The sequence below is a fragment of the Cheilinus undulatus genome, linkage group 23 (assembly GCF_018320785.1).
Source record: "Cheilinus undulatus linkage group 23, ASM1832078v1, whole genome shotgun sequence".
NCBI classification, from domain to species: domain Eukaryota; kingdom Metazoa; phylum Chordata; class Actinopteri; order Labriformes; family Labridae; genus Cheilinus; species Cheilinus undulatus.
This window is the reverse complement of record NC_054887.1, coordinates 13533487-13560364: the sequence shown is the minus strand read 5'-3', so window position 1 is coordinate 13560364 and position 26878 is coordinate 13533487. Positions and strand designations below refer to the sequence as shown.

The 26878-nt window shown below is 39.6% G+C and overlaps 3 protein-coding genes across 5 annotated transcripts in view; 2 read left to right on the top strand and 1 right to left on the bottom strand.

Moving 5' to 3' along the window:
• The first annotated feature begins 6182 nt into the window (after window positions 1–6182).
• On the top strand, window positions 6183–10252 carry LOC121505699 (E3 ubiquitin-protein ligase TRIM39-like). The gene is made up of 2 exons (XM_041781211.1): window positions 6183–6254; window positions 8467–10252. Exon 2 carries the CDS (start codon window positions 8469–8471, stop codon window positions 10113–10115), a length of 1647 nt encoding a protein of 548 aa, XP_041637145.1. The 5' UTR covers window positions 6183–6254; window positions 8467–8468; the 3' UTR covers window positions 10116–10252.
• A 2554-nt stretch (window positions 10253–12806) lies between these two features.
• LOC121505749 (E3 ubiquitin-protein ligase TRIM39-like) lies at window positions 12807–18868 on the bottom strand. 3 transcript variants are annotated; one of them, XM_041781302.1, is made up of 3 exons: window positions 18767–18868; window positions 17828–18204; window positions 12807–16720 (listed from the first exon to the last, which is right to left on the bottom strand). In XM_041781302.1, exon 3 carries the CDS (start codon window positions 16716–16718, stop codon window positions 15096–15098), a length of 1623 nt encoding a protein of 540 aa, XP_041637236.1. In that variant the 5' UTR covers window positions 16719–16720; window positions 17828–18204; window positions 18767–18868; the 3' UTR covers window positions 12807–15095. The 3 variants fall into 3 exon arrangements, with proteins under 3 accessions (XP_041637236.1, XP_041637237.1, XP_041637235.1); XM_041781303.1 differs by lacking the exon at window positions 18767–18868 and having other exon boundaries at window positions 17828–17859; window positions 18028–18611; XM_041781301.1 differs by lacking the exon at window positions 17828–18204 and having other exon boundaries at window positions 18767–18831.
• A 117-nt stretch (window positions 18869–18985) lies between these two features.
• Window positions 18986–26878, top strand: part of cog5 (component of oligomeric golgi complex 5) — a 69869-nt gene continuing 61976 nt past the window's right edge. The window contains exons 1-6 of the mRNA XM_041780464.1: window positions 18986–19053; window positions 20774–20913; window positions 21192–21249; window positions 21531–21585; window positions 22195–22264; window positions 25654–25774. Of these exons, the coding sequence (XP_041636398.1) occupies window positions 19008–19053; window positions 20774–20913; window positions 21192–21249; window positions 21531–21585; window positions 22195–22264; window positions 25654–25774 (490 nt within the window). The 5' untranslated portion in view covers window positions 18986–19007. The remainder of the gene's footprint in view (window positions 19054–20773; window positions 20914–21191; window positions 21250–21530; window positions 21586–22194; window positions 22265–25653; window positions 25775–26878) is intronic.

Sequence of the window (26878 nt, the reverse complement as noted above, 5' to 3'; positions counted from 1 at the left end):
GAGTGAAGATTCTATTTCATTTTCGTTCACTTTACTCTGGGAAGGAAGCACACAGGTCCAGGTAAAGCTCAAGGCTGTCTACTGAAATGTTATCGTACCATAGGTGATGCTAAAGGTATCACCTGTTGAGGTGGAATTGAGTGGAATCAATCAATTAGCGTAAACTCATAACTAATGTTATCTAGAGACTCTACAAAGAGGGCAGGTGTGACTACACTATTTGTTAGATTGCTGGACCGTATAGTATACCCCCACAGCCCCCGCAGTGTGAGAGGGCCCGCATTCTGCATTGTGAGCTTGTCAACTATCAATCTGAAGTGGAATGAGTCTGTAGTAATGGAGGTTTTTTTAATTATTTCAAATTAGAATAAGCCAGAAGTATAGTGAATGTAGCATCCCTCCTGAATGAATGACGGTTGACTCTCGAACTGATGATTTTCGTGGTTTATTCACTTGACAAAATTTGCGTTACAGGGCTGGTTTGCTAACAAAGACAATGTTAAGCCACCTGGAGGAGAGATGCAAAAAATTAAAAGATAACATAAAAGGGAAGTGGAATCTGTATGAAAAAGAGGAAGATGACGAAAAAGGGGTAAGAGAAGAGGGAGATGCAGAAAAGAGGTGAATGCTGAAAGAGAAAGGGGAAATAACAAAGAGAGAGCAACGAAAGATGAGGAAAGTAAAAGATTGAGATACAGAAATGAGAATAGGGAGACTCAGGAAAAACGGAGGGAGAAGCAGAGAAGGAGATACAGAAAGAGGGAAGTGGGGTGGCAGTTAAAAAGAGGATGTTTACAGCGCAGTATTACAAGCCGGTAAAACTAACCCTTCATATTGTTTTATCAGTTCAGGTCAACAGTCCGGGTCAAACACTCCATCTATTTGTTGGCACGCTGTGTACGCGATAACTTTGAAACTCATGTCCTCTGTTCTCTCAGGTGGAGCTTGTTCATCAAGCGCTGCTATCACAGTTCTGCGCAGGCTGAACAGAGAAAATCCTGACAGGTTGATCTTCAAGAGCGTCTTCCACTCAGGCTCAATCTCTGAAACTACCGTCTGTAATATTTGTCTATGTCAAAACAAAAAGCCACAGTGCAACTTCACCAACCCCCGCACAGGTGACCCTTGGTTCTGCTACAAGCCGAAGAACCTGAGCTGTGATACCAGGATTAAACACTTAAGAACAGCATATAACAGTGCATTTAAGGACGATGAGAAGATGCTCTTCCAAAGGTGAGGGAACACTGAAAAACATTTGAAAAAATAATACTTACTTTAAATGAAAAGGGTGCTAGTGAGCAATGTAGGGCTGCAGGGGTTAGCGCTGTTGCCTCACAGCAAGAAGGTTCCTGGTTTGATCTGTTGGTTCAGGGCTTTAAGGGTGAGGAGGAGGATTTTGAATTGGATGCAGGAGGGGACAGGGAGCCAGTGGAGGTCTTGGAGGACAGGGGAAATGTGGTCATGGAAGCAGGTATGAGTCAGAAGACGTGCTGCTGAGTTTTGGATGTATTGAAGTTTATTGAGGACTGTTGAGGATATGCCATAAAGAATGCTATTGCAGTAATCAAGTTGGGATGTGATGAAAGCGTGGATGAGAGTTTCAGCTGCAGGGAAGGAGAGTAGTGGACAGGTATGTTTTTTAGGTGAAAAAAGGCAGTTTTTGTGAGCTGGGTGACGTACTGATTACAGGAGAGGTGACTGTCATAAATGATATCAAGACTGTGGGTGTGGGGGGGGCAGGGTGAAGGTGTAAATTGGAGGCTGAAGTTATGGATGGATTTGGTGAGGGATTTGGGGCCAATGAGCATGAGTTTAGATTTATTGTAATTTAGAGAAACGAAATTGTTAGTCATCCAGGTTTTTATGTCAGAGAGGCAGTTGGTTAATGTGGAGTGTGTGTCAGTGGTGATGTACAGTTGGATGTCGTCAGCTTAACAGTGGAAATTGAGTCCATGGTGGCGAATGATTTGACCAAGGGGGAGCAGGTAGATTATGAATAGAAGGGGACCAAGCACTGAACCCTGGGGGATGCCTTGTGTCAGGGGAGCAGTGGAGGAGGAGCAATTGTTAATGTGGATGAATTGTTGTCTGTCCGTGAGGTAAGATTTAATCCAGGAAAGTGCAGTACCAGTGATGTGGAGTGAATGTTCCCGACAGGAAAGCAGGATGGAGTGGTTGATGGTGTCGAATACAGCTGAGAGGTCCAGGAGGATGAGGATGTTGATGTTGCCAGAGTCTGATGAGAGGAGGAAGTCGTTGGTGACTTTCAGTAGTGCTGTTTTGGTGCTGTGTTGGGGTCGGAAGCCGGATTGGAAAGGTTCATAAAGGTTGTTATGGGAGAGGTGGGACTTGTCATGACACGTTCCAGGGTTTTTGACAGAAAGGGGAGGTTGGAGATGGACCAAAAGTTAGACATGCGATCAGGGTTGAGTCCAGGTTTTTTGAGGATGGGGGTAACAGCTGCAAGTTTTAGGGATTGGGGAACAAGACCAGTAAGAAGGGAAGAGTTGATGATGGGGAGGGGAGAGATGGCTGGCAGGCAGTTTTTGAGGAGGTTTGATGGGATGGGGTCAAGGGTGCAGGTGGAACTCTTCATGCTGGTAGTAATGCTGGCTAGGTCAGAGGAGGATACAGGAAGGATCTGGGAGAGCGGTTGGATGATGATGGAAGGGGTTGTAGGTAGGGAGGCAGAGGTGACAGTTGGGGGCTGTAAATATTGTCAATTTTGGTTTGGAAATATGAGAGGAATGAGTTGCATTTGTCAGTCATGAAAGTTGAGGAGGTTTTGTCATAGGGTTTGAGGAGTTTATTGATGGTGGAGAAAAGAGCTTTGGGGTTGGAAGAGCCAGAGTGGATGATTTGGGAAAAGAAGGGGGACCAGGCTGAGTTGAGGGCTTGCTTGTATTCCTGAATATAGTTGGTGTAAGCTTGGAGGTGAACAGTTAAACCAGTTTTTCTATGGAGTCTTTCCAGTTGCCGTTTGCGAGATTCATTGAACGGAGGGTGGGGGTATACCAGGGGGCGGAGCGAGTGAAGGAGACAGTTTTGGTTTTGAGAGGGGCCAGTTGATTAAGACAGGAGGTGAGTGTGTTGTTGTAATAAGAAACTAGTTCAGAGGGGTTGTTAGACAGGGGGGCAGGGGAGGCAATGATATGAGTAGATATGGAGGCAGACAGGGCAGTGGGGAGGCTGTATTGATGTTTCTGAAGGATATGCTACGCTTTTGTCTAGGGGTGGGAATGGGAAGGTCAGTGTCCATAATTACTGCTTGGTGATCAGAGATGTGGAGATTGAGACTTGAGAGATTATGGATAGTGAGGCCAGTGGTGCAAACTAAGTCTAGTATGTGTCCGTGACTGTGGGTAGGGAAGTTGATGTGTTACATGAAACTGAAGCAGTGTAGCATGTCAACTGATTACTCTCTCCCTGGTGGGGTGGAGACACAGTGAGGCAAAGCACTGGCTTCGTCATGTGTTGAAGTCATAATAATGCATTTGCCTGCCCATGCCAACAGATGCACTGACAGTCTCACCCATGGTTTTTTGAACATTTTGAAATAGCCCCTCCCCTTAAAGAACTAAACATACTAAGTTATCTCAGTTTAGCATGATCATTGCATTGCATCTTTCAGCTGAATTGTACAAACCACTAATGTGATTTAGTAATAGCAATGTTTTTTGATAAAACACGGAAGAACAAGTAATGATTGCTAAAAAGTTTAAGTATCAAGTAAATGCTGGCTGGTAGAGACAAAAATTCCAAACAAGGAGTCAACATTCCTCCAAAGAAACAACTATTCTTGTTCTTTGGTCTTACCTGCAGACCACAATACAACATTACAGATGCATACTGCCACCTACTGACCGAACCGTTATGTAAACAAATCTCATTGGTTTTATGTGTTTCATTTGAATTCACTCAAACTTAGAAAGAATCACATTGGTTTTATCTATTGCAACCTGCTAGCAGGTGTTGCTAACTCTTCATTTGGAGAGTCCTGGAGGTACCGAGGTCAAAATGGAAACTCAGAGGGGATAGAGCTTTTCTATTACTGCTCCAAAATTGTGGAACGAGCTTCCCTCCCACATTAGACAAGCCTCCTCACTGTCCATCTTTAAAACTCATCTCTAAACCCATTTTTATTCCTTGGCTTTCAACCCCACATGAGACTCTGCTCCTGTTTTAGTGTTTTATGTTTTGCTTTTAGTCATTGTTTTATTGTTCTTAAATTGTTTTAAAAACAGTGAAACAATTATTTTAGTGTTTATACCTATTCATTGTTTTGTTTTATCCCTGTGTTTTTTGTCTATTTATGTACAGCACTTTGTTTCAGCTGTGGTTGTTTTAAAGTGCTTTATAAAGAAAGTTGAGTTGAGTCAAGCCTTTACCACTTCACATGCCATGAGAATGAAAAGGTAGGATTCAGTTAATGTAAAAAAAAAAAAAAAAAAAAAAAAAAAAAAAATGGGAGTACAGTATTGGCATGATATGTGAAGAAAACTAACTTGGCCAACAAATGATTGGGGGAAAAAAGGGTTTTATGAAGGGAAAAATATCAAAACAACAAAAGACTCGTACGGCTATAAAACCTGCACTTAGAAATTGAATGGCATAGAAGATCGTAATAATGAAACAGTCAAAATTATGAAATAAAAATATTGATTTTTAATTTTTTAATTGTGGGAAATGGCTCTCTTTGACTCGAGAAAATATTTCTTAAAGTTTTAAACTTAATTAAAAAAAAAAAAATTTTCACCCCAGTATAGAGCTCAGTGTGATTGTTGCTGTCAGTGACACACAAGGCCCAGGCTAGCTGATGTTCTACAGTGTGAACAATTACACATAGTTAAATTGTTTCCAGAATATCTCTACCTGAATGTTAAAAGTGAACTTCAATGCTTTTAGAAAATATTAATAGCCCATTTGAACATTAATTACTGAAGACTTAATCCGCATTGGAATAACTTTAGTGAACAGTTGTTAGCTAAAGTGGGCTGGTCTGAGCAATGAAACTCCAGGGCTGAAAATGAGTCCCACTCCGACCCTGTTTTAAGCCATTCAGAGGAGGACTTCCTGTTGTGTTTCACTGTCCCGCTGCATAACCCATGTGTTCTTGTGCTAGCGGTCACTAACTGATGGCCGGACATTCTCCTTCAGATTTTTCTGCTAGAGAGCAGAATTCATGGTTCTGTCACTTACAGCAGTTAAATTGATCTTGCAATTGAATGAACATGTAAACTGACCGTTTACATATAAGCCCTTGATGGAAACTAGACCCCTCTCTCTCCAGGCAGATCAGGAGCCCCTAAGATTAGCAGCCCAATAGTAATATTTGAAAACTGGTAGACTTAACCCCCCACTCTATCTTGTGTTTTTTGCAGGTGCCTTTTTGAGATCCTATGATTTTTATAATTCCAAATATAAGGGAGAATTATAGAGTCCAATTCCTTAAAAAAATGCAGATGTGAGAAAAATTGGGAGGTTTTGACATAAATAAAGAAACCTAGAGACAGAGATCATTTTAATAGAATTTATACAACCAATCATAGATAATGGCAACATTTTCCAGCTACCTATATCTTCCTTAAGTTTTAAGAGGAACTCAGCAAAATTCATTTTAAATATCAATTTTGGCTTTCAAGGTATTGTCAGGCCAAGATAAGTAAGGTGGTCTTTTACTACTTTAACCGGGACATTACTCAGGAAGCTGGATGAAAAGTCATCAGAGAGGGGCATGAAATCTATATTGCCAAGTTTTAATAACATTCTTTGTTTCAAAGATTTCAACCATAACATGCTGAAGTTTTATAATTTTTGTTTCTCACAACAAAAATGCCACTCTTAACAGTGTCAGTTATCTGTTCATTTATTCATACAGTCACACCATTTGACATTTTTAGGCTTTGAAACGCCAAAGACAACATTATTAAAATATACTGAAAATGTATTCAAACAAAGCAGGTTTTGTAGAACAAATTGATGTATGCCATGAACTGTTTTTTGAATGGGAAATGATTGATCCTGACACCAAAATATGCATTTAGTCATTTTCCTCACTGGCAGGGTTGGGCTACCGTAGATGTCGTTATACAGGCGGAGCATAGTGAACGTTAATATTCAGCCGCCAAAACTTTACTGGAGAAACGAAACTTAAAGTTTCTCATTCTTTCAGAGGAGAAACGGCAGATTTCTCTCCAAGAATCATTTCGGGTTCAAGTTTGCTTTGCAGGAAAAATCACCACACAGACTCTCAGGTGAGGAAAGAGCACGATTTATGTTGAAAGGCAAGGCACATCCTATTGAAACGTCTTTATTCTGTGCTGAAACGGTTTGATCCGTTAATTCAGTTCATTTATTCAGCCTGATTGTAAATCACAGGTCAGATTTATGTTTTTAGTGGCTGCCAGGAATCGTCTTTATTTTCTAGTGTTCTAACGTAAACCATGGAAGGACAAGGCAAGGAAACGATGAGATTTTTTTTTTCTTATGCAGCGAGGAAAGATAAGAATAGGAAGCAGTGTTGACCCAGCTGTTTTTCAATAGATCATTGGAGGGACAAAGACTACATAAATGAATGAAGCGCAAGAAAACAGGAAGTCAGTGGGTTATAAACTCCAAAAGGAGCGGGAAGAGCGAATTTATTTATCTACCCCTTCTCTATATTTAGTAACATTCAGTTTTCAGGCTGTCTTACATCAACGTAAATCAATATCAATAGCAATTTAAAAATTAAAAATTTTAAAAATTTTGATTTTATATCTGTGTTTGACCACCCCAGTTCCAAAAAAAGTTGGGCGCTATGTCAAATTTTAATAAAAACAATGCAATGCCAGAACGCCATAACCCCATATTTTATTCATAGTAAATGATAAAACATCTCATTTCCAAAATCTGATATAGCCTACTGTTTATGTTATATTGAGAATAAAATATGTGTTTAGGAAATCTGACTATGATTTTATTAGTGTTACATTTTTATACAGCATCCCAACTTTTTTGGAGTTGGGGCTATAGAATAGCATTGGATTTTTTTATGTAATGGGTGGAATGAGGTCAAAGCAGCAATGAATGCCTCTTTACCTCCTTATACCCTTCAGTGTTCATCCCATTATCTGATTGAAGCCTGATGTGTTGAAGAAAATAAGGTAGGGTTTGATAAGGTGTCAGTCAGTTTATGCTTCACAATTGTCCTCATTTTGTTTCTTGTTTCTTGTCCTCCGGTTAGCTTGCTCTCTGATTAGCTATCTTTCCTAAATATTGAGCATGTTTAATATCAAGAATCTCTTGTCGGAAAGTGAAAATTCACTCTTAAAACACCACAGGAAAATCTGGTAAGATCGGTCTTTAGCAGGCCTGCTCACAGATTTGGCCGGGCCCCTGACTAACCCAGAGAATAGGTCCTCCCCAGCTCTGATTTATTGATGATATCTACATATGTGTGTCGAATCAGTAGCAATGATGCTAGCACACGTTCTGGCTAACACTTACTTTTTTTGGAGCAGAAAAGTGTGTCAAACTGTTATTGGGTTCTGTTGAAATGATTTATTTGCACTACTTTTATACCAATTTTCCTGCCATTTTTTGGCAAATAGTTGCCACTTTTCTTCAGTTTTGTGCCTTTTTAGCCCCTTTTGCCTCTTTTCATCCATATTTGCCAATTTAAACCAATTTTTGCCCATTTTAACCTCTTTTCTGTATGTACATCTCTTTGGATAAAAGCGTCTGCTAAATGACATTGTAACATTTTTATCACTGTTTTTCTGCCCATTTTTTTCACTTTTAACCCATTTTTGCTACTTTTAAAATCCCATTGCACCACCCTTTCACTTTTAAACCCTTCCCACCACTTTTTCAGCTAAGTTTTGGCTCTTTAATCCATTTGTGACTGACAGCCTTGCCTGTATTGACCCATTATTGCCATTATTAGCCGCTTTTCACCATTTTTTATGCCTTTTTGCCAATTTTAACCACATTTCACTATTTTTTATGCCCATTTTGCCTTTTTCTGCCTATTTTCTACACATTATCCCTTTTTTGCTACTCTAAACACATTTTTAACCCATTTTTATTGGATAAAAAAACTGCAGTAAGCTATTTGATCAAAATGTTAATTTCCCAGCCTTTACCTTGATTATAATTTTCCCATAACTGAGCAGCCCTGGTAAATGTGCATCTTTGTTGCCGCACACAAAAACTAGGGATGCATGATAAGTGATGAATTAATTATCTGCCTAGCTGATTATAAGGGCTGGTATTCAGCATTAAATTGATTATCTGAGACATTTTCCACATACCTTTATCATACTGTAAAATACACTGTATATAATATTGTTCATCCCTATTTTAAAGGAATATCTGTGAGATGTCTTTGACTTGTTTTGATTGTTTTAAGGGCAGTTTTTGAGACCCATTTTCTAAGAAAAACCACTTAAGAAGTTTGACTATTTCTTAAATCTCATTTTCTAGATATGTCTGCCACCAGCTGTCTCTTCTCTGAGGAGCAGTTTCTCTGCTCCATCTGTCTGGATGTGTTCACTGATCCAGTCTCCATCCCATGTGGACACAACTTCTGCAAGCAATGCATCACACACCACTGGGATGTAAACGAGCCAAGTCAGTGCCCGCTGTGTGCAAAGGTTTATAAAAGAAGACCTGAGCTTCATGTTAACACTTTCATAGCGGAGATGGCTGCTCAGTTTCGGCAATCAACTGTAAAGAAAACCAGCAGAGTCTTCGTCCAAAGAAGTTCCTCTTCTGTAGCTGTTCTGTGTGACGTCTGCACCGACACCAAAGTGAAGGCGCTGAAGTCCTGCCTGATGTGCCTGACCTCCTACTGTGAGACTCACCTGGAGCCTCATCACAGAATCCCCGGGCTAAAGAGACATGAGCTGATCGATCCTGTGGAGAACCTGGAGGAGAGGATGTGTCGAAGTCATGGCCGACCTCTGGAGATGTTCTGCAAGACGGATCAGATGTGCGTGTGTCAGTTCTGCACCGAATCCAATCACAAGCAGCACGTCTTTGTCCAGATGATAGATGAATACACGCTGAAAAAAGACAAACTGGTGAAGTTAGATGCTGAAATTCAGAAGAATATCCGAGAGAGACGACTGAAGATTGAGCAGATGAGACAGGCGGTGAAGCTCAGCAGGGACGATGCAGACAGAGAGACAGCAGCCAGCATGGATGTCTTCACGGCTCTGATCCATAGTGTTGAGAAAGGCCTGGCTATGCTTCTCGATGTCATTGAAAAGAAGCACAAAAAAATAGAAGAAGAGGCTGAAGGCTTCATCAAAAAGCTGGAAGATGAAATCTCAGTGCTGATGAAGAGAAGTGCTGAAGTGCAGCAGCTCTCATGCACTGAAGACCACCTCCAGTTCCTCCAAAACTTCTCATTCTTGAACATCACAGCGCCCGTCAACAAATGGTCATACGTCCGCGTTCACTCATCTTATGAAGGGACTATAGCAAGAGCTTTGGCCCAGCTGGAGAAGACGCTCAGTGAAATGATGCTGGAGATGCGTGCCAATGTGGATCTGAAGAGAGTCCAGCACTACGCTGTGGATGTCACTCTCGATCCTGAAACAGCAAGTTCCTATCTCATCCTGTCTGACGATCTGAAACAAGTCAAATCAGCTGTAACACCGCAGGATCTCCCTGACAACCCGCTGAGATTCTCCTTTTGTAACGGTGTTTTGGGAAAGCAGAGTTTCTCCACTGGAAGATTTTATTATGAAGTCCAGGTTGGAGAGAAGACTGACTGGGATTTAGGAGTGGCAGCTGAATCGGCAGACAGGAAGGGGAAAATACGACTGTCTCCTAAAAACGGCTTTTGGACCGTGTGGTTGAGGAATGGGAAAGAGTACAAAGCTCTTGCTGGTCCTGGCGTCCCTCTCTCCCTGAAGGCAAAGCCTCAGAAGGTGGGGGTGTTTGTGGATTACGAAGAGGGTCTGGTCTCATTTTATGACGTGGAAGCAGCAGTTCTGATCCACTCTTTCACCTACTGTAACTTTACTGAGAAACTTTACCCCTACTTCAGCCCGTGTACTGTTAGTAGTGGCAGTAACACTGCCCCCCTCATCCTCCTTCCTCTGACCACAAGAGGAACTGATTAATTTCTTTAGCAGTATCAAGTTTGAGATTTCTGGTGCTTCAAATATCAAGGATGCACAATATTTTTGGCATTATATTGCCATGCAGTGTTTCCCACAAAAGGACAATACTTGAATGGGCCTCCCAGATATATCTTCTGACCCCCCACCCCCAACCCCCCCCCAAATTTGTGTAGTCACTATCTGCCCACGAGAGACATCCACCCACTTGTCAATCCTTCCTATAAATGCACCAATCACAGTGCACTACCTCATAAAAACATAACAGCTCATAAGCTGTTGTTTCAACTTCTTTTGTGGCTGTATTCGTTCACTTGAGGATGATTGCTGTGATATGCTGCTTCACCAACAATAAACCAGCGTGCCTGCAATGATTAGAAAATATTGAAAATTATTTCAAAAGCATCTTTGTACAACATAGTGCTGATAAATACTGTCAAAAGAGCAGAAATATCAACCTATATCAGCTGTAGATATCAACCTGTATAAGCTGTAATTCTCTGCTATTATTAGCTGTAAATATTGACCTATATTGGCTATTAATATAGGCTTCAATTGGCTGTATGTGTTGGCCTTTATTGGCTGTAAATATTAGACAATATTGGTTGTAAATGTCAGCCTATATTTGATGAATATGTCAGCCTAAATCAACTGTAAATATAGGCCTATATCAACTATGCATGGCAGCCTATACTGAATGTACATATCAGCCTCTCTTGATAGCTAGTGTTGGCTTATACTGTCTGCTAGCATCAGCCTATTATGGCTGTCAAAAATTGGTCTAAAATGGCTGTTAACTTGAGTGTGTGATTGCTGGACTGTATTTGACTGTCATTTTCAACCAATATTGACTTTTAATATCAGCCTATATTGGCTGCATACATCAGGCTACATGTGCAGTAAATATTTGCCTATATTTGCCTGTATCAGCTGTAAATTATGTCCTAGTTTGTCTGTTGTTATCAGCCTATATTGACTTGAAATATGGTCTGTAATCGCTGTAAATCACAGCCTGCATCGGCTGGCTGTACATTAAATTCTGAATGTGCTGTTCACGTCGTCAGCCCATGTTGGCTGTGTATGTTGGCCTATATGCACCTTAATTTTCGGCCAGTATTGGTTGTAAATATCAGCCTGTATTTGTTGATAATATCAGCCTAAATCAGCTGTAAATATGGGCCTTTATCAGCTGTACATGATGGTAAATATAAGCCTCTTTTTTACAGCAGGTATTTGCTTATGATGACTGTTAATATCAGCCAATATTAGCTGTAACTAGAAAGCACCAGATCCAGACGGTGATATGGATCACTCCCAAAATCTAATCAGTTCTTCCTTATGCCATTTCTGACATTTCCTGAAAATTTCATCAAAAACTAACAAACTAACTAACAAACTAACAAGCGAACAAACCCCCCCGATCACATAACCTCCTAGGAGGAGGTAAATATCGGCCTGTATTTACTTTAAATTGTTGTCAGTATTGACAGTTCATATCAGCCTATACTGGCTGTTAATATCAGCCTATATTGACTGTAAATAATGTCTGTATTGGCTGTAAATCTCAGCCTGTGTTCGCTCTAAACATTGCCCTATATTTGCTGTTCATATGATGAGCCTTTATTTTATGTATTTGCCTTTATCAACTGAAAATTTAAGCCAATATTTACTGCTACTATCATCCATGTGCTCATATAAGTTTGTGTAGTTTTCGGCAGGACTAACAGACCTATGTCAGCTTAATTCTTGCTCCTATTTCGTCCTCATTCCTTAAATGTTAATATGTGTTTGAGGTTTTGAAGTTTTAGGCCTGAGCTACATTTATGTAAAAGTAACAGCTAATACGAACGGGTAAATATTTGCATTTCAGATATTTGCAAAAAGTAATATTATCTTTCATCAGTGAAGTACTAAAACATGAACAAATTAGACAGATAGTAGAATGGCTTATCAAGATTAATATCAAGGTCATCAGTAATATCATGGTATTGTTATAAATCACTGATAATGTTCAAATGATTTCATTAAGTTTTATATTAGGAAAAACAAGAATAAAATCATCAACACAGAGCACCATTCACTTTTTGTTTTGTGTGAACATTAGAATATTAATCAAAATGTTAAAAGTAAAGATTAAAACTTTATCAAATGTGCAGTAACAAAGGTACTCTGACAATGAGGTGGTTAAAATTATGGATACTTTGATACTAAATGCTTTAATCGTGATACTGTTATTTTAAAGTTTGATAGGACAGAAAAATTACAAAGTTCCAAAAGAATAACAGAAATATGTATTTTCAACCCCAAGATTCATATCATCTAACTCATCATCTGTACTCCTGTCGATAGCTGCTTAGTGGAAAGACAAAACAATCCATGTTTAATAGCTTTTTCTAATCCTTACAGCTGGATTTTTTTTATGTTCTTCACCAAATCTGATTTTCTTTGTTTGATGTTACATTTGAACACATCATGACATTTTGTTTACATTTACCTAGTTGCCATTTTACCAAGCTGACCATGAATACATCGTAATCACAACACATCATATTATGTCTGTCTTTTGCTTTATAAGGGTTGTTGAAAAAATTCAAAAGAAAGTCTTTTAAAAGATGTCAATCTGCAATACTTGTCATTTCTATCAAATAAACATTTTTAAAGACCACACAAACTGATTTGTCGTCATCTCACGCTTCCATCTTTTATTTACATTCGTTTCCATACATTCAATACAAAAAGGGTGTTTAATTATACAGAGATGGATAATGTTAACAGTTAATAAATTGTAAATAATAAACACTGATGACGTTCAGTTTACAGTTTTACACATGGTCACTCATGAGTACCTAAATATCAATGATGTTTGATATTAAATTCATGGTTGGACTGCCTCTGATGGAAAACAACCAGTGAGAGCTAGCAGACAGAGTAGTGTCACCAACCAGATGTTATGTAGTTTTACAGCTCTCAGACATAAACTCACCTATACCTTGGATCAAAATAGTGCTAAACCATGCTGTTCCCATGGGGTGCTATCAGTTAGCAGCTGTTTACATCACTTTAAAGAGCAGGATGGCAGTAGTCTTTAAGAACTATAGCAGCTACTAGTGGCAAGAAGCTGCATTACAGTTTAAACATCCTGTTACTGGGATTGTAGGCCTGACCTCACAAAAACCTTAACCATTACTTCAACCAGCTCGCAATTCTGGTACTGCTGGATCTAACTTAACCATTTGGCCTGTGATTCACGCACATCCCTCTTGCTGACATGGTGGGATCTGAAGTGCATTTATGTGGAGAGAAATGTTTTTAAGACTGGACAGTATTATTTTTGAAAATCTCCATTTTAAAAATTACCTGCCAACATATTGACAAGGTCTGACACTGTGTTTCTCATTTGGTATATCAAATTCCTCTGTTCTTGTGTCCCTTCCATGCATGTCTCTCTTTAATTCCTTGCTGGGAGGAGCTAAAACACGAGGAAGTGATGCAAGTGAGAGACAGAAGAACATGTACAAGTAAACTGAGAAAGACCTTAAATTAGGGATGCATAATATTATCGGCAGGAATCCTGTAGCTGCCTATTCATGAGTAAACTTCTGCCTATATCCACTGTATATATCAGCCTATATTAACTATAATATCATTATGGCTAATGATGTTTGAGCAATATAGTGCTGATGAATACTGTCAAAAGAGCAGAAATATCGGCCTATATCATCTGTAAATCCTGGCTTCAATAAGCTATAAATACTGGCCTATGTTAGCTGTAAATATAAGCCAATATTGGTCTATAGCTGCAGTATATATTGGTCTATATTTGCTTTAGTTAACAGGTGATGTCAGCTATAATTATTGGACTACGTACGTTGTAAATATTGGCCTACATTAGCTGCAAATAGAGGCTTCCACTGGCTTTAAAAATCAGCATATATTGACTTATATCAGTCTACACTGACGGTAATTATTGGCCTGTATGGGCTGCCACAACAGCCTACATTAGCTTTAATATCAGCTGATATCTGCTTTAATTATCTGCCAATAGGATCCGTAAGTAGCCTTTATAGGCTGGCCTATTTCAGCTGTGCATATTGGCCTATGTCGGATGTAAATATTAGCCTCAATTTGCTGTAAATCATAGCCTGTACTATCTAAAATTATCAGCCAACACTGGCTGTAACTTTCCACCTGTACTGACTGTAAATATCAGCTTATATTAGCTTTAATTATAGGCCTATACTGGCTGTAAACATCGGCTATGTGTACAGATACGTTTATGGATTTTTATGCAGATCACCTGACCTATGTCAGCTAATCAGATATCGCCGAAACTTCAATATCACGCATCCCTATATTTACAGTTTTTTTGCCTTTACATCAACACTACATGCAATCTAATGCATTTGCAATATCAACAAACAATTGGAGAAACTTGCAAGGAGAAAACAGTATGAAGCAGTATCATGTCTGCTCAGACATTGTACTGACTGTGTAATGGTGATTGGGATATAAATGTCATCTACCCTCGACTGCCCCTGCATTTACTTGATGCATTCACAAGCCAGCCTACCCAGAGATTACACAGATATTTTTTCAATGTGTCTGGCAGGAAAAAGTCTGGATAAAGTTGGTTTGGAAAGTTGGTTTGTTTTCATACATGTGGCCCAACTTGAAAAATGCAGGTACATTTCAGGAGTTTTGTCAAAACACCAACATAGCGAGACAGTCACACTGATTTTCTTAGATCAGCTTGAAATAAAATTAAATTCATCCACATAAATTGCTCTTTGGTGGTAGGTATTGCTGCATGAATGCATGAGCTAAAACAAGCCGAAGAAGAGAATAAAGAACAAGGGATATTAACCGCACCTAAAATGAAACATAAATCCCATTTCAACCCGTTAAATCCTCTATTTATTCTCAGACCTAAAACCGACGAAGGTGGCACTGAAAAATCTCCACTAAGATGAAGTAAGGTTCAATCTAATCCATTTGACCCACAGGAGTGATGACCAGAGGAGCAGAGTTTTCCCCATTTATATCGACACATGGACCAAAGATAGGGAAAATTTTCTCAGTGAAGTTACAGCCAAAGAAGGAGTAGATGAGAGTCGCTGTATTTACATCATAGAAAGAAACCAGACCCTCTTCATAATCAACAAACACCCCCACCTTCTCAGGCTTCGACTTTAGAGAAAGGACAACGCCGACAGCTTTGTAATCACATCCATTTCTCAGAATAACAATCCAGGGGCCTGTCTGCCGGTTTGGTGAGATCGCTTCCTTCCTGTTTATTGATCCAAGGGCCACTCCTAACTCCCATTTAGTCTTACCTTTCACCAGAACCTCAAAATAAAACTTCCCTGTTGAAAAACCCTGCTTACTGAACACACAAACATTCATAGAGAACCTCTCTGGGTTGTCTGGAACATTCTGTGGTTTACCATGATGCACTCGTTTCCCGTTGTTAGACAGGATAAGGGATGAATTCGCAGTGTTAGGATCCAGAGTGATGTCCACGGCGTATTGCTGGACCCTCTCTAGCTCAGATTTGCATTGCTTCTCAACTTCTTCACTGATTCTCACCTCCAGCTCGGCCACAGCTCTCCTTACAGTCCCTTCAAATGATGAGTGAACTTGGACGTGTGTCCAGTCTTTGGTGGGAAGAGCAGGGCTTAAAGTGGGGAGGGTTTCGAGGAACTGGAGGTGGTCTTCAGTGTGTAAAAGCTGCTCTACGTCACTGCCTCTTTTCCTCAACTTGGAGATTTCATCTTCCAGCTCTTTGATGAAGCCTTCAGCCCTCTCCTCTGTTTTTTTCTGCTTTTCTTCAATAAAGTCAAGGAGCTGAGCCAGACCTTCCTCAACAGACTGGATCAGAGCAGTGAAGATGGCAATGCTGTCTGATTTCTCTCGGTCTGCATCTTCTCTGCTAAGCCTCACTGAATCTTTCAGCGTCTGAATCTTCAGTCGTCTCTCCTCGATCATCTTGTGAATTTCAGCCTCTGTCTCTCTCAGTTCAGCCTTCTTCTCTTCATATTGTTCCACCAAGGGGACGATACGATGAAACTTGTGACTGGATTCAGTGCAGCTGAGACAAACACAAGTCTGATCTTGCTTACAGAACATCTCCAGAGGTCTGTGATGGTTCTCGCACATCCTCTCCTCCAGGTTTCCCACAGGATCGATCAGGTCATGTTTTGTCTTTCCGATGACCTTCTGATGAACCTCCAGGTGAGTCTCACAGTAGGAGTTCAGGCACATCAGGCAGGACTTCAGTGCCTTCACTTTGGTTTCAGTACAGACGCCACACAGAACCTCTTCAGAGGAGGAACTTCTCCGTATGGAGCTGCTGCGGCTTTTCTTCACAGTTGATCGTCTGAACTGAGCGGCCATATCTGACATGAGCGTGTTGACTCGCAGCTGAGGACGCTTTTCAAAGCCTTCTTTACACAACGGACACTCACATGGCTCATTAACATCCCAGTGACGTGTAATGCAGATTGTGCAGAAGTTGTGTCCGCATGGTATGGAGACTGGATCAGTGAACACATCTAGACAGATGGAGCACTGGAACTGCTCCTCAGAGAAGAGACAAGCAGCAGACATTTCTAGGAACAGAGAAGGAAAAACAAACACCCTGATTAGAATCAGCTTTTCAATGGCAGAACTAAGAGGTGATTACTAAACTAACTTGAAACACCTCTCTGCAACACAGAAAATCATGAATAATTAAGCAGAACTTCATGCATGTCTTTGTTTTACAGGCACTGAATATACAGTACTGTGCAGAACTTTTTGAGCATGTTTTGGCCAAAAACTGAGGCTGAACCAAGGTATAGATGTGACCAGTTAGCTGCTTGAGGGCACCACGAGTTGGAAAGGGGAGTGACACTACCCAGGCTATGCTGTCATTGAAAAATAACAAAACATCTTTTGGGCAGAGTAAGGGGTGGATGTGAAGAGCAAGCATGGCTTAGAGTACCATCTGGGGGATAACTGGGTTGCCATGAGCCCATGCCCATGCTGTGGATGTCCCAAGGGCCTGAAAACGGCCACTGGTGTCCGGCATATTACTAGGCGTGAAAAGGCCCAGACAAAAGCGACACCATTGAGCTTGACCTTGGCTAACCTCCCTCTCTCTCCAGTCCTGGGTCTTAGCAAGTTGGGCCCCACAGTGAATCCTTAGTGCCCTACATGCCTAAAACTTACACACATGACTGTATATTAGTGTTGAAAAATTTGGTAATAATGTGCGATTGCAATTACAAATGACAATCTAGCAATTTGTATTTGCAGTTACTTTATAATACTTAAATGGCCCCACACGGCTACTTGCTTGGTTATCAAGGAAAATGCAGAGGATAATTATAGTTTAGAAGTGCCAGGCACATTGGCGTGGCTCCTATGGAATATGAGCATGCAGTCGAAAGTTTAGTATTTCAGTCCTTGGTCGTCCTGGTCTTACTATACTAATATAAGGTCTAGGCGCTGACTCCTTTTCTTTTTTTTTGGCTATCATTGGCAAGACTGTGTGCTTAAAGGTGCAGTGTGTAATATTTAGCCTAGTAGCATTTAGCTGAACAAACGGTAAAATAAAGCAAAACATTTTTAAGACGGTCTTTTTAAATAAGTGTTTAGTCATCTAAATTTGAACACAGCTATTTTGAAAAAAAAAAAAAAAAAACAACAACTCAGAATAAACCTTTAATTCATACATAGGGAGGGTCCCCTCCATGGATGCCGCCATCTTGGTTTTTTACATGTTTCCATGGTAACATAGAGGAAAAAAAGGATAAAGTTATTGTATTGTATTCACATTACAGATACATATTAAATTCAACTGGGTGCCACAGTTTCCAGCAGTGAAATATATAACCTACTTATAGATGTTGATATTCAGTTTTACACACTGCACCTTTAATGCTGAGGTGATCCTTGAGATGGGAAGGGTCAGCTGTTTGGATGACCCTGTGCTTCTACAGGCACCTGGTACGCTTTCCCTGGCCTGATCCAGCTTATCTCATACTGGGTTTCCGGAACCCTGTGGGTTGGACTGGACTTCACTGGTAGGCACGTGTTGTTGAAGGGTCAGCTGAGGAGATACATGAAAAGAGGGGGCATGGGCCTGGACAAGGCCTGGACGATGGAGCCCATCAGGAGCCCAGAGCAGTACAGGACCAAGGTTGACGCTGCCATGTCCATATTCAACCGGCATGCTTTCATACCTGACCTGATGTTTGTTTTTCTCATCTCAAAACACACAAATATTAAGTTGCAAACCTTAGGTTTTTACAGTACTGCTTTAAAATAACTTAAAATATTTCTTTTTTGAAAATAAAGATACTTCTACAAAGTGCATTAGTGGCACTATTGTAAACTTAAAGGCCTTTTTGTGGGTATTTTGATAACCTTTCAAGGACTACTGAAATCTAAAATAATTGCAGTCTTTTATGTAATTAAGAAATTACACGGACTGACATCATAGTTGCAAAAATAACATTAATTGTGCAGATCTAATCAATCATACCTACAAGGTTCTATCTAAGTAAACATTACTTCTCCTTCCTATAAAAATGTATATTCTTAATAACTCAATATTTTGACCAGCCTTACTCAAACTACAGTCATTTTTGATAAAGTAAATACTAACTTACCCGTGTGTATTTGCTTCAGGTGAAGAGCTGATTTTAAGACCTCTTCTGTTTCATACATAACGCGATGGTCCCAGTCTTCGGCTATGACTTCTTCACTTTCGTTTCCTGAAGTTAACCACCAGAAGGTTCCTCGTGTTTTGGATGTTGCTCCGCCTCCGGAAGAGAAATACAATGCGTGGCCCTTTAAGGATTGTGCAACGTCTTGCTTCCGTCTCATACGTCACATTGCGGAAGTAACAACATGGAGGACGGGAGAGAAGGTTCCACGAAATCACTTCTGAAAGATGGTAAAAACAAATTTATTTCCAGCGTTGTTTTATTTTAAAACAAAATTGTATTCGTGAACAGATATGCAAGAGACATATTATCATTAGCTTTTTAAATTCCCTGATATATGGCGCATTTAATTGCTGCAAAAACTCCACAGCTAACCAGCCGTTACATTTTTACCGCATATATTATTATGACGTGTTTTTATCAAGGAGATTTACCAAACTATGTTGTGATACATGCATTACACATTTATAAAACTGAGTAAAATAATACTTATATTATGAGAGAAATTTGGAAGGACTGGTGCAGACAGACTTACGCTGTCAAATGCTGATACTTCGATACTTTTTTTTATTTTACCGCAGTTAAATAGACACAATCTATATTATTAACAGCATCTATAAGTATCAAAGCATGAAAAACTAAGTAAAAAAATAGTTTTTAGAAAGAGAGAGAACATTGTAATTTGCATGGTGTGCTACCTTGCCAGTAATTTATTGCAATTTAGACTGCGTGTGGAGAGTTGCCAGCAATATTTGGCAATTAAAACGAGAAATAAACCTTTATTTGGTACCCTGTGCTTCTTATATAAGGGTGACAATTAAACCACTATCAATTTTGAGGTTGTCCTTTTATGATATATATATATGTTGTTGCTTATGCCAATAGAAAGTCTTAGGACTTCCATCACACATATTATGTCAAGCTTGAGTTTCAGTGAACAGATATGGCAACTAAAATTCCTGCACGCGTTATAAATTGTGCAATTAAGTTTGAAGCATTTCAGCACTGAATTAATCCCAATGCATTTTTACAGATTAGACAGTGTGAAGGTGTTTGTCTTTCAACGGATTCATTCCTCCCGAAAGGGTGTGCCTTATGATAAAATCACTTTTATAAACTTTGGTATGTTTTGATGCTATTGATCAGTAAAACAAGAGGCTGTTGCAAGAGGTAGTTTCAGTTTTTAAAATGTGGTAATGGAGAGATATCAACAATTTTGACAACACTAATGGAAAGATACATTTTATCTCTGTAATGTCTTATTTCATTGAATAATTGAAAATTTTCAATGATGTTTTTGATCAATAGGAACATTCAGAAACATAGCATGCTTCACTACAGATACAGCATGGTCGGACATCTTCATCAAGGGCATCGGTGTAACTTTGGTATCAGCGATTTTTTTTAATTTTTTTTTTTTTTATCAGGCAGAAGAAGCAACCTGTTGGATAGTCTGTGGTCTCTTTTGTGGTCAAAAATGAGAGAAAACGTCAGAAATTTGGGAGTCTTTTACCAACAGAAGTAATTTAAAAAATTGGTATACTAGTAAATCAGTTAATTAATTTTTTAAACATTGTATCAGTTACAGCTCTGATTTTCACTAAAGCTTCATCTCTAGTTGTTCTGTGTCAGTTTATAGGAGAGCATGTAAGTGCAAAGCTCTTTACTTGTTTTGCTAATAAAATCATAACTGCTGTTAGGCAGAAAAAACTTTGCTCTCATCAGCAAAGAAGATTAAAAACCTGCTTTTAGAGCTTCAATACAAATCATTAATATGGAAGAGCAGAGGACCAAACATAGCTCCTTGAGGTACTCCACATGTAAAAATTCTTAGAGATACTGCACCCTTCTAAAAAACAAACTGTTCTGTTATGTAGTGATAATGTGAACTGTTTAAGGCGTGAATATGATGACTGGGTTGAGGATTTGCTGCTGTTAATGTATGTGCAGAATGCTATGCTGACTTCCTGGCAGAAGATTTTGACGTGAAGACGTACACGGCTCAAGCCATCCACCATGCCGTCATTGCTGAGCAGCTGGCCAAGCTGGCACAAGGGATCAGTCAGCTGGACAAGGAGCTGCACAGCCAGGTACAAATGCTTTGTAGAGTCTATCTCTATAGATATGTAGATATATTTTAGATTTTTTAAATTTGCCTTTATTCATACAGGACAGGACAGTTCAGATTTGAGCCAACATGGGGCGCAGCAGTACAATACATAAAGATAAGACAAAGAAACATGTAGTACCACACTGGTAACATACAGACAAAACATAGGATCTTGTTATGCAGCTCACCTTGAGCTAAATTAAATAAAGAGGAAACACATGAACACACATGGTAACCATGAATTTGTGCTTTTTTCAGGTTGTGGCTAGACATGAAGACCTGCTGTCACAGGCAACTGGGATAGAGTCTCTTGAAGGTAAAAAACAATCAGGCAGTGTTGCCTTTATGGCTCAAAAAATATACAAAGAAACAACTAAATGAAAATTTACCAGAATGTACATTTTAATCGCCCCAAGACCCAATAAAAGAAGCCTCAAACCTTAATGTGAAAGCACAGTTTTGTTTTGGGTTGTTTCCACTCTTGCAGTTTGCCAATTTCACCACTAGAGGGAGCCAGTATTCCTCTGTTGAAGTGGAGGTAGTTCCCATTAGCAGAATAATGATAAGCTAAGAGAAACATGTTTTTGTTGTTTTCAGGGGTCCTCCAGATGATGCAGACAAGAATCAGTGCTCTACAGGCAGCTGTTGACAGGTAAATATGTGTTTTTGTTCCTGCAGACAGATCACATTTTAACACTCGCTCAGAACCTATTTCTGTTTTTTCTTTGCGGCTTCATTTTGCTAGAACTTCCAGAATTATTTTTTCAGTTTGAGTTTGCAAACCCCAAAGATTTGGAAAACTCTGAAATGAACTGACCCAAATTTGGAAGTCAGAGGTCACAATAACCTGACACATTATGAGACTGCAGTGACCTTGCACTATATGAAAGCTTTTTAGGAGCTATACCATCTTGAAGGCATTGTTTTGGTGTCCCTTTATATTTGTCTTTTACCAACAGTGCTCTTTTTTTTGGTTTTGTGGAGCATGTGAACTCATACAGGCAATTTCTTCTTTACCACATCCATTTTAAATATTTGTTTTATGCATCAGTTTTTCCCCTTACACCCATGGCTAGCTGTGTTTATACAAAGTTTATACATAAGATGCTCCTACATTATTAAAGAAATAAGAGATTCTCCTAATCACACAACCACAGAAACAACCTTGGCGCTTCTTCTTGACCCTAATACTTCTTGTTCTGTGCTGTCAAACACTGGTGTATTGTATAATCTAAGCTGGTGAAACTCTGTGTCTTTCCAGGATAAGGACAAAGATTGTTGACCCATATAACAAGATTGTGGCCCGGATTACACAGCTGGCAAGACTACAGGTAGCTCCATCCTGGTGCTGTTTGTTATATGTCTTCCCCTGCTTTCTCTTCCTATATTTCCTGCCTCTCTCTCAGACTGCCCTGTTAAATGGAGGCAGAAATAGCAATGTCCCGAGGCAAATAATTTCCAATCTGATTAAAATGCAAATCGTCATTGCGCTTAGTTGTATGGCAAATAGGCATAGGTTTTGCCTTCCAGGCTGCTTATACAGTGCTTAACAAATTTATTAGACCACCCTAACCCTAACCAAAGTAAGGTTTATGCCACAGCTGCCCTAAATTAACAGAATTGGTAATTACCAAAATCATTTTTTATATTTCTGCAATGGTTAAAACACCAGTATGTAGAAGCTCTTTAACCCAAATGATATTTTTAATGCTAAAATATGATTATTATTGTTATCCATGAATATTCAAATTTACTGATTTACAACAAAAATGAAAAAAATAGTAAAGCACATTAATATTTCTTGATTAATATGTCAAATTATAGTTATTTACTTGCATTCCTGAACAGAAAAATGAGTTTCAGTGGTTGAATATTATGCTTGATTAATTTCTGACTTCTCAGAGAAGCCCAGTGAGCCGGCTCAAATTTGGGTGAATTCAGTTTGAAATCCCTCATTCCTGTTCAAAATGGAAAAACGTGGAGAGTGAAAATGAAAGAGTCCGCATTGAAGCACTTCATTATGCTGGATGGTCTCTGAGACAAATATGACAGGTGGTCTGATAAATTTGTTAAGCACTGTATTTACAGTTATGAAGTTATCCACAACCAATGCTATCCTGGCAGGTAGCTAGCAAACATGGGCCGCCTGTAAAAGCATGAATTAAAATGATGCTTTATTTTCATTCACTATTAGGTTATATTTTGTGAGACAAATGTTTTTGCCTTAAGCTAGCTAATGGTAACTAACTAATTCAAATATAGTAGCTTTAAAGCTAGGCAGCTAGCATAGTTGTCTGGGGTGCCAGTGACAAGAACTCTCAATATGATAGTGACCGGTGATTGGATAAGTGCATGGCTTCACCTGATTGGAGGGGGTTGGAGGGCAGGGTGTGCCTTTCAGGCAAAGTTGAGGGCACAAAACACTATCAAGCATTTGTCCTTCACTCAGCTTGTAGTTTCTATCTAGTCACTCTATATTCAGCAAGACTTACTCAGAAAGTTAAAGTAAAATTTCACCATTTTCCAAATTATTCTTCTTTGGTGTGCTTTGCTGCATTTTGCTTTCTTGAACTGATGGCTACATTGCTCAACACTGCCCCCATTATTACTCGTGGTATTGCAACATTCCATCTGTATCTGAGCTGTCATATCAGGCGTTGAAATATGGACAAAATGAAGGCAATTTATAAAAACACAGCTCTATCAATTCCCAAATATTCCTTTGGTCAAACTGCTGATTAATCTGCCTGTCTATCTCACAGTCCATTCTACCTAAGTATGGACAATGTTGACAGCCTTACAAGCAACACTGGAAAATATCTTTATTCTGCTTTTTATGTAAAAGAGAAGATTGCTTTACATATGATTTCAGAGCTTTCCAAAACCCATAGAGAAATCAACAGTGTGCAGGAGAGCTCAGCAGTGGTTGTATGCATGATTGTGATTTGTTTAGTGGAGAGCTCTGGGCCGCTGCTTGCAGCTCAGTGAGAATGGCGAGCTGCACTTCTTGTGTTTGTGCAACCGAGGGGAATCATGATGAAATATTGATGAAACAGCGGCTGTAAAAAGGTCACTGTGATTCTGGGGTCTCTCTCCAGGGCTAATGGCTCTTTGTCGTTTCACATTGTGTGTTTGTGTGTAGTTTTATTTGTGTGTGGCTCTTGTATCTGGCCTGAAATTTTCAGTATGAGCTGGATGTGACTCAAACAGCAGCTGATGTGTCTCTCGGAGAAACTCAAGGCCTCCGTTTCGCATTTTTACCCTCCTCCTTGTTTTTGTCCTCAGACAGAAATGGGCCGACATGTTTAAATGCATAGTCTGTAATTCTGCACCTCCTCATCCTCTTCAAATCGTAATTACATTCTTTCAAATCCCATTTTGTATGACAAGTGATTTTAGATGAAGTATAGTACAGCTCGCAGGTGATGGTTGTATGTTATATGTTGAAAAATGTGATTTTATTTCATTTTAAGTAGCTTTTCCGATAACTTAAACAAACTGCAAGGTTATTTTTCTCTATGAAATGCTCAGTAAATATTTAAGGGAAGAAATTTGCAAAAAAAAAAAAAAAATATTTTGGTTGCCAGTATGTTTACCATGCACCGTGTTGGCTCAATTTAGTCACAAAAAACACATGAATAAATTCTTCTTGTCCATATGTTTGTTTACAGAATAAGCATGGTAAGCCACCTCTCAATTGGCAACCAGCTCCTGTCATCCACATACAAGATTTTTTGCTAAATGGGGTACCACCATCTCCTCTAAAAGTGCATTTATGGGGCGTAGATGGCATAGCCATTGGGGTCATGTAGATGAGCAGCACAGGATCAGCCTGTGGCTCCTTTTTAGCATATCTTTCCCCTCTCCAACCCATTTCTATCCACTGTTCAATCTCTATCAGAAAAGGCATAAAAAGCCCAAAGTTAAACCTAAAAAAATGTTGATACAAAATTAGGGAGACAAACTGTCCAGCTCAGTAAAAATCATAGCATGTTTGGTGTATATCCATTATTACTAACATTGCATGGGAAATGAAGTTTCTTTCAATCAGCCAGACTGCAGTAAGTCTAGCTCCAGCCTGTGGGTACCCCAACATAAGGGAACCAAAAAAGTTGGGGGGCACGGATCAGTTATTTTGCTACCTTTCTTAACTTTTGACCAAGGAAATGCAAATAATTGCTGATAGAACTGAACTGAAATGGACCAGACTGCTGTGGGGATGCAGCTTTAGAGGACAACATAAACATACACAGTGAATTTCACTGCACTAGCATCACCAGCTGTCCCTGACTTGAGCCAGCTCTTCCTCTCTCTCCTCATTGGCTGGTTCTACCTCCCCGGCAGCAGCCTCTGCTGCTCTGCACTCCTTAATTCCTCTGTGCTGTGTATAGGTGGCCCTGACTTCATAGAGTTAAAATGGATGTAAAAGTTACAGCGATACACAGCTAGTTGAAACCTGCTTAATTTTCCTTTATTGTCACTATTTTGAAAAAGAGACGTACCTCAAATATAAACAGCATATATCGTAACAAATCTCTCCATTTATATTTGAATTGGACTCCTAAACACTTTATCATCATGTGTGACGCAGGTTAGAAAAACTGTCAGCTGTTGCACCGCCACAAATAACAGCTTCACTGTCGGACCTTAACGTATGTTAGCGTTGCATCACAGTTAATGATTGGCTACATAATTTCCACTTACTTCCCTGTGTCTCCAGGTGGCCTGTGACCTGCTGCGGAGGATCATCAGGATCTTGTACCTCAGCAAGAGACTACAGGGGCAGCTGCAGGGGGGCAGCAGGGAGATTACCAAGGCTGCCCAGAGTCTCAACGAACTCGGTAGGAATATGCGTGTGTACTTACGTGAAATCTAGCAAGACTGCTGTCGTTGTGGCTTAACTAGCAGGCTAATTAGTGTAAGAAAAAAAGCTGAGCCTGCAAATGCTATACTCAGTCCCATTAAAAGTGTCTTGGTCACAAAGTTTTAACAATGTTCAGGTGAAATAGGCACAGCAAACTTGACCAAACAAGGGACAATGAGGCTTTTGCCTGCACTGAGTTTGTGTGCAGGATTTATTATTTGTCTTTTAGCACAGACTTTACCCATATTACAGAATTTAAAGGAGATAATACTCACAAATAAAGGTGCATTTTAACTAAAAAAGTATAGCACATAGTACGTTTATTGTCCACCTGTCCATCCATTTGTTCAACCATCAACTATCTGTCCACCATCCATCCAAACAAAAAAACAAACATCCATCCTTCCTTCCTTCTTTGGTTTACATTTCTTTTTAAGAATTGCCTCTTGTCAGCTACCACAGGTGTTTTTGTCTTTCCCGCTTAGTTGTACAATTTCCCATCTAGCACAACATATGATTTTTTAATTGTAACTGGTATGTAGAGCATGTTTTCCCTTCCGATCTTGTAAAGTATATGCTTTAAACATGCATGTGATCTAATCTAAAGGCAGAGAATTGGTTGCCAATTTCTCACAACCATTGTCAATGTAAACCTGGCAACCAGCAAACATCCCTGTAGCTGTTCTATATGAGATTGGAAATCACAGAGTTCTTGTCACCTGGTAATTATTTGTAGTAGAGCCTGACACAAAGCCAAATGTTCAGCTGCGACAAATGTACTTGGAGAATTGGCAGACTACACTGGGGCCTGCAGTGTTGATGCGTTTTGGTGTGTAGGATCACAGGAAGAAGATATTTTACAGCAGCTTCAGTGAGGACGAATGAACGGGCTGTTGACCTTTAAATCAGAGCGGTGTCAGCTGCAGGGTTCACGGCATCCTGCTCGGGGGGGACAGCTCGACAGATACAACACTAACCAGAACTTCAACAAGACTTAAACATAAACACACAAAAAGATCATTAGAGGACTTTGCCAATTTAGGAATATTTTGAAAAGCAGAACAGGTCTGCAGGACTCCCA

What these genes read in the sequence shown, in the direction of transcription:
- LOC121505699 (XM_041781211.1), top strand. Translation starts at nt 8,469, where the DNA reads ATGTCTGCCACCAGCTGTCTCTTCTCTGAGGAGCAGTTTCTCTGCTCC.
- LOC121505749 (XM_041781301.1), bottom strand. Translation starts at nt 18,824, where the DNA reads ATGTATGAAACAGAAGAGGTCTTAAAATCAGCTCTTCACCTGAAGCAA. An exon ending in CCTGAAGCAAATACACACGG is followed by an intron (nt 16,721 to 18,766) that starts GTAAGTTAGTAT and finishes CTCTGTTCCTAG; the next exon opens with AAATGTCTGCTGCTTGTCTC.